This window comes from Enoplosus armatus, chromosome 1 (genome assembly GCF_043641665.1).
Source record: "Enoplosus armatus isolate fEnoArm2 chromosome 1, fEnoArm2.hap1, whole genome shotgun sequence".
Taxonomy (NCBI): Eukaryota; Metazoa; Chordata; class Actinopteri; order Centrarchiformes; family Enoplosidae; genus Enoplosus; species Enoplosus armatus.
The window spans coordinates 27,356,626-27,366,441 of record NC_092180.1 but is presented as its reverse complement, the minus strand read 5'-3'; the positions used below and the strand labels follow the sequence as shown (position 1 = coordinate 27,366,441).

At 47.0% G+C, this 9,816-nt stretch overlaps 1 protein-coding gene across 1 annotated transcript in view; it reads left to right on the top strand.

Moving 5' to 3' along the window:
* Positions 1–2,234: 2,234 nt before the first annotated feature.
* The window catches only part of dpy19l3 (dpy-19 like C-mannosyltransferase 3), a 49,800-nt gene continuing 42,218 nt past the window's right edge, over positions 2,235–9,816 (top strand). The window contains exons 1-2 of the mRNA XM_070908311.1: positions 2,235–2,352; positions 3,167–3,294. Of these exons, the coding sequence (XP_070764412.1) occupies positions 2,235–2,352; positions 3,167–3,294 (246 nt within the window). The remainder of the gene's footprint in view (positions 2,353–3,166; positions 3,295–9,816) is intronic.

Below are 9,816 nucleotides of genomic sequence, written 5' to 3'. Positions count from 1 at the left end.
TGTGATTGCACGCCTTGTTGTACCCGCCCATTTGATCGTATCTGAAAAGCTACAGGTGTGTGACTGTAAATGACAAACCGTTTTGTGCAACAAATGTGATAATAAGAATATTATGAATAATAATAATAATAATAATAATGATAAACTTTATTTGTGTAGCACCTTTCAACACAGTCACAAAGTGCTTCACTATAAAAATAAAAAATTCAGGGATAAAACAAACTAAAAGCCACAAAAACTAAACACATTATAAAACACTACAGGCCTATATGATATATGATAACATAATATATGAAAGTATGCACCCGCGTCTGCCCGACTGAGCCATCGGAAACGGCATCCGTGTGATCAATCGTGAAATGTCAGGTTGTCTTTTTGTTGCTTTTGTTAGCTTTAAGTATTTTTGTTTTTGGCTGACTGTAGTTGTACATTAAACATATTTGAGGGGTTCTTTTGCAATAACAGGTATTTCTGTTTGTATTTGATACCCTAAATCGTGTTTTTTTTTTTTTAGGTGGTTGTTTATTCATTGTTCATTCATAGTGTCCGTGGAGGACCGTGCATTCTCTCGTCAAGTTTGTTTTTTTAATTTTTTTTTTTATAAATCCCAAAGTTTGCTTAGAAATTGGCTCACGCCTTCTTTTGTGCGTACGCAGCGTTTATAGATGAGGCCCCTGAACACTATGTTTCCAACGTTCTTATTTATTTTTTATTTTTTTACATTCGGGCCGAGCTGACGTCAGATAGGCACAGATTTCCTTATATGGTCATCTGGCTCCAGGCGCAGCAGTGACTGCTGCACATCATCCATGAAGCAGAGGGCACTCCACCGTCCACCGGCTCAGTCTGTCTGAGTTATCGGGCCTCTCTGCACAGGACTACTCAGAATCGGAATCAGAAACAGAAACTATTTATTGCCAAGTAACATACATTACAAGGAATTTGCGCTGCTACATTTTTTTTTAACATATTAACGGTTTTGGAGGTGGTTCAGTTTGTGTGAAACGGCTCGTTTCAGACAGACGGTGGACTGAGGGGCTGCGTGAAGGGCCAGCAGAAGATACAGTAAATAAGGACTTTTTTTTTTTTTTTTTAACTGTGAATCATGCAAAGCTACTCTAGTGGAGTCCCAGAATAAAAAAAAAAATAGAGCTGAAATGAGCACAATGTGGGACCTTTAATGATAATTATTTTCCATCCCATTTCCCTCCCCCATCTCTTCTAATCCTGTATTCCCCATCCAGAGAGAGCTTACTCCTGCCTCCTGCCTTTTGAACAAAAGCGATATTTTCCCCTCGCTTTTATTTTGAAGGCCGGCCCTCTTGTGTTCCGGTACTGTCCCTCGGTGAAACCCGGTGCGGTATGAAGCTGACCGATGAATTAACGGGAAGGGGAGGGGGGGGGGGGAGAGAAAAAATAAATAAATAAAGCGAAAATGAGAGCGAGATAGAGAGACTGAGAGAAAGAGGGACAGAGAGAGAGAGAGAGAGAGAGAGGGAGAGAGGGAGAGAGGGAGAGGAGAGCTGTCGGACCATCCTACCAGTCGCTGCCGTAAAGGAGGGTGAGGCTTACAAATGTACCGTTTGGCGCAAATCGTAATTTGTCTTTGTCGCTGTGAAGGCAGAAAGCAAACCCCGGCTTCCATAACGCCTTCACGCAAACTGCACCTCCATCACAATGCGGCTGCGGGAGTGTGCCCGCGCTACACAGTGGGGGCTTTAAACCTGCCCGCGTCGTACTTGGCGGTGCTCTGTGCCTCACCAGTGGCTCCACCACTAACACTAAACCCTCATCATGTTTTATTCCGCCGGGGTTCGTGCACACGTGCTGCCGTGTTGTGCCGTGCCGTGCCGTGCCGTGCCGTGCCGTAGCCCGTCGCGCGGTCCGTGCCCCGCAGAATTCCCGCGGTCTCGCGCCAGCGGTGTGGTCGCTGTCGGTGCCGGCGGGATGGGATGGGATGTCTCGACGTCGCTCTGGCGGCGACGTGGGCAGGAAACGCCGCCGTAAGCAGGCCCGTCCACCCCCCCCCCCCCCCTCCCCCCTCCTCTAAACAAACGAACAGTGGCGCAGGTCGCTGTTTGCTTTGGCTCTGAGTGGCAGTAGTGCAAAGGCTGTTTACTGTGTTGACGGTTCACGTCTGTCCTCTTTTGGTGTTTGGTGCTTGGTATTAATCATATCTGTTTGGGTAATCAAGCCCCCCCCCCCCCCCCCTTGTCTGGTTGCAGTGTCTCAACATGACAGCCCTGCGTCAGAGGAAGGGCAGCAAGGGGAAGGAGCCCCCTCTTGTTGCAGAGTTGCAGTCCCAGCAGTCCAACTGTTGCGCCGACCATCATCCAGAGAAGGTGCTGCACGGTGAGTGAACCCTACTCCCACCCAGCTGACTTTTGTACATTGAAAGCGGCCTTCGATGGAGGGAAGCGGGGGGTGGGCATGAGCATCCACTTTGCTGAAGCGCCCCTGAGCCAGCTCCAGCTCCGGGGTCAGTGTTCCGTATCGGACCCTGACCTCTGACCTGCTGTGGGTTTAGAATGGGGAGCAAAGTTCTCAGCGGGGGGGGGTTTTAGTGAAATGCCACGCTTCCAGAACTCTTGCACCTATCAGGCCCATGCACATGCAGTCGCCATTGCTTCTGCTGCATCCTCATCAGGCGCAGCTAGCTCTTTCTGCATTTCGCTCGCAGATTCAAATTGTTTTCATATTTATTTATTTATTATTTCTATTCTATGGGTAACCTGTATTTCACCAGTATCCACTGAACAGAAACCCACCAGCCAACCATGCTGGCTCGGTGGCACGGCCTGTTGCAGCTCTTGGACAAAATGCAGCCGCCATAAATGTGCTTTACCTGTCATGACATCCACGCCCCCCCCCCCCCGGTGCAGTGATTCTATGAGGGGCTTTTCACTCCAATGAGGCAGCTCAGAACAGGCATAGACACTTTCGATGTCCAACGTGGCCTGGTTCTGTTTGTGCATAACCCGACCCTGAGCCAGCGTGCCCAATAGCAGAACCCTGAAAAGGAAGCAGCTAAATGGAATTCAGCCATCATTCATTTTATTATTTTCACCTCTGCTTTTCCTGCTGTGACACCTCTGTGCAGAAACATTCACCATGTTACGTTGGCTGTTCTTAAAAGTTATCAAGCGACTTGTTAATGTTCCTGCAGGTGATTGGTCATGGGGGGCAATAATCTGGACATCAGTTGGTTGGTCTGTGTCTGTTGGCCTCGGCCTGCTGTGCTGCATCTACATGGCGACACTACATGAGAATGACCTGTGGTTCTCCAACATCAAGGTAAAGACCCCTCGCTGTTGCAATCTTCTTTTTGGGCTGACATCGTGTAGTCTGAAGCCGGCATTACTGGGACACTTGAATGGAACCGAGGTGGTCTATCCACGGGTTAAAGTACAGAAAAGATCCTGTATCCTGTAAAATGTAGCTTTTAGGGCTGGTTAGTACAGGTGTTATGTTTAGGTAACATATCACACCAGAGTTTTAACTAAAGATTGTCGAGTCAGCAATCAAGAAAGGGGCAAACACACAACATTAACGTTAGGAAGGCGAGGAATGGCAAACAGGGATCACAATTTGAATTTGACGTCTCTTGACATACCTGAGACTCGACGTATGTATTGTAGTCCCTAATTCACAAGCAGACACTAGCAATTAAGACTGGGCTGTAGATAATGTTCCACAAGTGACTGCATGTAATATTTGCCTCTAGCAGGGCAAAATTAAATTGGCTGATTTTTGAAGGGAATTTTGTGACTGTACGCACACAAGCAGCACAGAGCAAAGGGTTATGTTAAGAGTTATATTGAAAAAGGGGGAAAACGATGGGGGCCATTGTTTGTGAACTTTCCGGCAATGTGTTTCACAAACTAGTTATATGATAATTGTCATTTTAGTGCTGGTTTATATTTTTAACCCTCTGTGGGGTGGCCGTTACATTTCTTGACCCCAGCTGTATTTTACTGCCACGTTCCTAAAGTCTTATCCCGGCAGCGCGCTCTACAAGTCAGACCATGAAATGACACCACTTCTAAGTATCTCGGACATCTTTCTCAGCATTATTTATTGAAATAAGTTCCGTTTTCATATCGGCGAATATCAGAAGACATGATATATCTGTGCTAGTCCAGTATTGACTGCTAAAGCGCAGTGCCCCGTGGGGCTCTCAGCACTAGAGTGGAGGCCGCTAATCCGAACTGTCTGGGGTCTGTTTGTGAGGAAGTCCAATGTCCTGGGAGTGTGGTACTCTGTGCTTTAGTAAGAACTGTAAACTTACTGGCTGTATGTCTCACTGGCACCAAATATTGCCACAGAGTTTGTGCCAGTCCAGGGAGAAGATCTGGAAATGTTTTATAACACGCGCATCCTTTTTTATCTAGCAGCAGAGACGGCTGGACTGACGTATCTGACACGCTTATATGGAGGTTATCTCAGGATTTCACGTCCATCTGTAAGATCCATCAACCACATCACAGATGCGGATATTTACAGATGGAAAATGGCTCCGGGTTTTAACATTTAACAGCATTTTAAAAACACACGTTTTCTGCTTATCTCAAGAGGAAATGTGCCAATCAGACGCGTCCCCTCATCCAGTTTTCTCCTTAAAATGGCAGGCAAACGCGTCATAAACACTTCATCCTGAAATGGGATGATTGTTTTTCCGTGCACTGCAGAAGGACTGACTTTCAGGCCCGTTAAATGAACCACATGAAGCCCTGAAACACCAGGGCGACTGGTGGTTACACAGTCATTTTTATAGTCTGTTCAGTGCGGCAACAGAACACTGTGCCCTGCCAGATATGATGTAATTGTTAAATCCCCCCTCCAAAGCTTCACCAACATTCTGGTTCAGGCTGAGACACACATAGCAGCTTTGGAGCTCGTCGACATGGCAGGACAGATCGCTCTGTCAGTCATAACTGGGGCAAAATGTAAATGAACACTGTTGCCTCAATTTCGCGACGCAGTAAGAGCCATTTGTTTTTTTTTGGGAGACGTATGAGTCCCCCCCGAGCCAAGGAATGCAGGTCACTTGGGTGGGGCCTGGTTCAGTCTCATGTTGTGTGGTTTGCATATGATGCCACGACACTGTGAGATTCATTTGTGTATAAGAATTGTTCTGAAGGTTTGTACCGCGGCTTGGGGTGTAGAGTTAAAACTGATACAGCAGTCAGAGATACGGCTACATCCATACAAACTGCAAGTCTGTGTGAAAAACAAACAAATAAACCAACATGGCTGTCCAAAACGAAGCTTTCCAAGTAACTGTTCCTCTCTTTTTGTGGGCTCCTTGCTCCGCTTGCTATGTTCCTTCGTCACATAGCTACGTTTATCAGTTGCACCACAAACCTCGCTGCTCGTACAAGAATGCGACATGTTTATTATGATTATTATTAGACCTGAGGAGAGGAACGCTGGCGTTAGCAGCCGGACTCCCCAAAGGCAATAACTGAAGCCATACGTGTACCTGCATTTACATATAGCGTCACATTGTATCTTGTTTGCTACAATTTCTGTGTTTCTCTTTGTATCGGATCGTGGAGCACGTGCCTAGATCTGTATCAGATCCCTTCAGATGGATGGATACTGTGCACAACCATAGCAAAACTCCACTTGGTGCCATAAACTTATACTTCCATGATCAAAAAGTTCTACAAAGCTGATTTAAACTGCACATATTGAAGCTTGCGTCATACTTTCCGAGTCCAAAGGTCCACCTGGGGTCCACAGTTGGTCGTCACTTGCCAATGTCCGCGGGGTGCAGCCTGAAAAGTGTGACCGCTCTGACTGTACGCATAGCAAGCGAGTACTGGGGGTGCTTCTCCTCATCGATGCTTCTCATCTCTTGCACAAGTGTACCGTGTTCCTCGTCCCCGGTCCTATTCTCAGCAATTATTCTCGCACATTACACACATTTTCTCTTTTTGCCCTTTTCTTCTTGTTCTTGGAAATGCATGCATGCATGCATGCATGGAACGACGCGTGACCGACGCAGGCCCTCAATTGTAGTATGAATGGAGGCGCGTGCATGCGTGTCCGCCCAACCGGTAGAAGTTCACAGCTGACCGCAGATGCCAAAAGTATGTCTGAGGCGAACGCTGGTGAGTTCAGGTTTTCACACAATCCGCTCGGAGGTTTCACAGTTTGGTGGGCGTTGTTCTCACTAATCAAAATGAGTGTCAGACCAGATAGCGGATAGTTTCATCTCTGCGTATTGGTTCAGATTATGTAGAAGCGTTCTTTTTGCGTATATAACGCACAGAGAGTGAGGAATCAAACTCAACAACTGAGCAGGCAGGCCCTCAAAAAGCTGCAGCTCCGGATTTGTCTCATCTGTCGGCAGTAACTCGCAGTGCCGGCCAGGTGCTTCATCTGTTTCTCATGCAAATGTACAATGCGCCTTGACACAGAGGCGATCTGCACAGGATAATATGTGAGTTTCTGTCACAGAGCGACAAAGCAGCACACCCGGTTAATCGCTATAAGCAATCTGTAGGGACACAGTTTGTGGTCCTACGCTGTTTTTGTTCTGTTTATATATATGTGTGTGTGTGTGTGTGTGTGGGTGAAGGGAAGAGGCAGACAGATGCTTTCATTCATAATAAATGCAGGTCACTTTACAGGCCTGGCGAACATTTCCCCGAAATGTTCCCACACAAGTGGGCTCCTGGCTGATATCATCACACATTGCACGCATACTGTATGTGGATGTGTGTGTGTGTGTGTGTGTGTGTGTGTGTGTGTGTCTATGTGTGTCGTGTTTCCATCTGTTAATGCTATCAAAACCTCTAAAACTATGTTCACACAGAGCCGGCTGAATCTGGTGTGTGGAGGTGAGAAAGTCAGCTGGGTTTGAGCTTCTCTCGCAGGCTCTCTTATTTAATTCGTTTTTTGTTAACTGCATGTGACGCAAATCTGAAAAACTGAGGAAAACACTCTTCCGCGTCTTCCGAGAGAGACTTTTTTTTTGCGCCACTAGCCCCGTATTTAAACGCAATTTCGTCATGGTTGGACATCTTCTCTCATAAGCGGGCCCTTAGGCTGTGTTCGGACAGACATCAGTGCTGACACAATAGTGAAACACAGGGTTATCTGTCAAATAATCCTAATCTAGATCAATTTTTGCCCTCATCCGGCAAGGCAAAAACTCAAACTGGCCTTCCTGAATTGCACTTGCACCCGGTCCCTTGTGTTTCTGCTGGTTAAACCTCCGGTCAGTACCCTCCTGCTCTCTGTGGTCACCGACACTATGTTTTAATGCAGCTGACATCATGATTTAGTTGATGCGTAGTGGATGTTGATCAAATCACAATTTTATGATTGCAAAGTCGCCTGAGGAAATAAACATAAACACAGCTTAATGACAACACCTGCAGGGCTCTAACTAAACAGTTTTTCCACCACGGTCCCGGAATACAAATCGCCCCAATTATAAAATGGATGTTTTACTGCAGTGAAATGTGATTCCCAGGGCCAAAATGGAAAAGGAAAAAGATACGTTTTCATATTTAGCCGGAAATGTGTACACCAAATCCTAAGTTCACATGCAGCGCATGCTACAGTGTTCGGCAAAAAACACATGTGCACACTTTTCCAAGCCACAGCAAACGGCCTGACCTTACCTTGAACTGCTTGCCGTTGCTCTCTGAGCTAGTTGAGATGATGTATTTAATTTCCTGCCCTTCTACGGGATCTACTGTCTCTCTTTGTGAGTTTTGGAGTCCGGCCCGCTTGGCGTTGTTACTTTTGCGGTTGTTGCTTGCCTGACCTGACCCAACGTAACTGATGGTATCAGAGTGTTGGCAGTCTGTGGACGAGCTGTTGTTTAACAGAGAGGGGGGCTGCTTTTAATGATGTCGCCTGTGGTTTCCTCACCCAACGCGTTGTTGGGGGAATCTGGTGGCAGCGTTAGCCCGAGGTTAGTCTGAGAGTCTGGTCAAGTTCTTCTCACTCCTTCGCTCTGTCTCTTTCACACACCCTTACAGTGCTTATTATCACCAGTCCTCCTGTTACGTACGCAGCGAGACAGCTGGCCTCATCTGGCCTGTTGAATTCATCAGGTGTGAAGTCATGTCCACGTCGGTCCCAGTGCCTGGCGGAGTTTATTTCAGACATGTGCTCACAGCTTGACGCTGGTTCCAGATCCACAAACCCTCTGACAAATGTTTCCCGTATTTTTCCGAAAGATGTTCCAACATGTTCCCCTCGCTGCTCCCCACCCCCACCCCATCTTATTCTTTTCCTGTGTGCATGTGTGTTTTTACAGACAAGAGGTCACCAGTAGTCAACTCTCTTTTCTTTCCCTCCCTCTGGCTGCTCCAGTTATCTAGAGCCCATCCTGTTGTTGGCAGACTTTACTCTGCATCAGCCTTTATGTTTGCTTCTCTCTTCATACGTAGAAGCTGACTTGTTGATCGTGGGTTGCTTTTTGGTTTTTGAAGTCTCAGTTGCGAGTTCAGGGGAGGCAGAGGTCGAGCCGCGTTCAGCTCTGGAAGACGTAAAGCAGAGAGAAGACGGAGCAAGGCCAAGTCTGGACGGACCCTCGCTTGGATTCTTCAAGCACCACATCAGAGAGATGGGAGTTACTCGAAGACCCGTGAAGAGGAAATGGTAGCAGAGAGAAGAGGATCGGTGCCTTCTGAGAAGTGAACTAGCTTACAGGGGAAAGAGCAATGTGTGAACTTGTTAACTAGGCCTATTCTCTTTGACCTTAATTTAAATTGAGGATTAGCCATCTCATCAGAGTTCCTGGTGAAAGCCAAGGCTTGTTTTGCCTTGAGCAAACTAAAAAGACGGATTGGAAAGGCAACTGGCTGCTCATTCCCTCAGAGAAAGCTTTTGCATATTTCCTTTGGCAAGGAAATTGAAGCGATTAAAAAGCTAATTTATTTGGACCAACTTCAAGAAAAGGAAAACACACTGCGTTTACATTTGTTGCTGTAATGGATTTGGATCAGTTCTATAGCCCAGCCCAGGAGCGTGCTGTTTATCTACCTGGATTCAGCTCATCAAAGGATCCAAGAACTTATTGATAATCTCTGTTTTCTCAGGCAATGGAGCTTCGTAAGAGAGTTAAGCTGAAGGAGCTCAAACATAATTTGGGCCTTTCGCAAGATGCACCAGCCGAAGGGAGACGCAGCGGTCACATGACGCGGGGGACCGAAGGGTCTAATGCCACACAAGAGGGGGTTGCGGGGGAGGTTTCTCTTCTTGGAGGATCCGGTACTTGTTCCGGTTCAGGCGTTCCACTCCGAGGGCCTTGGCGACAGTGCGTTTCCATGGCAGCAGGGCTGGTATTGGCCGGGCTGCTGGCGCTGACTCAGGCCTGGTACGTCAACGGCATACACGAGAATCTGCTGTGGTTCTCTCAGCTCACGGTAGGAGTCACGAGACTGTTTTGATATTAGCCTTTAATTAAGCGGGCTCTCTCTCTCTCGCAGTGACAGAGTTCCAAGGGTTCAGTCGGTAACAAGCGGCCACACCCCTCAGCGGTCCAGTCTCAGCTCACAGTAGTGAGTTCATCTGGTGACAATAATTAAACAATAAATAAACAATATGTTTCAAAAAGCTTATTGTCATTTTGAAAAGACCTGAAGAAGTGTGGGTTTAAGGGGGTTTAGATGGTTACACACCAGTATGCGCACATCCAGGTACCAGCCATTACAACGGCACTGCAGATGGGAATCATAGGGTAACTCGATAAATCACACGATACAGTGGCCACGCTAACAGGGATATCACAATACAGGCAGTCGCGCAGTAAGCAGTGCGCTACAAAACAAAACAAGGTTCTTGTAGCTG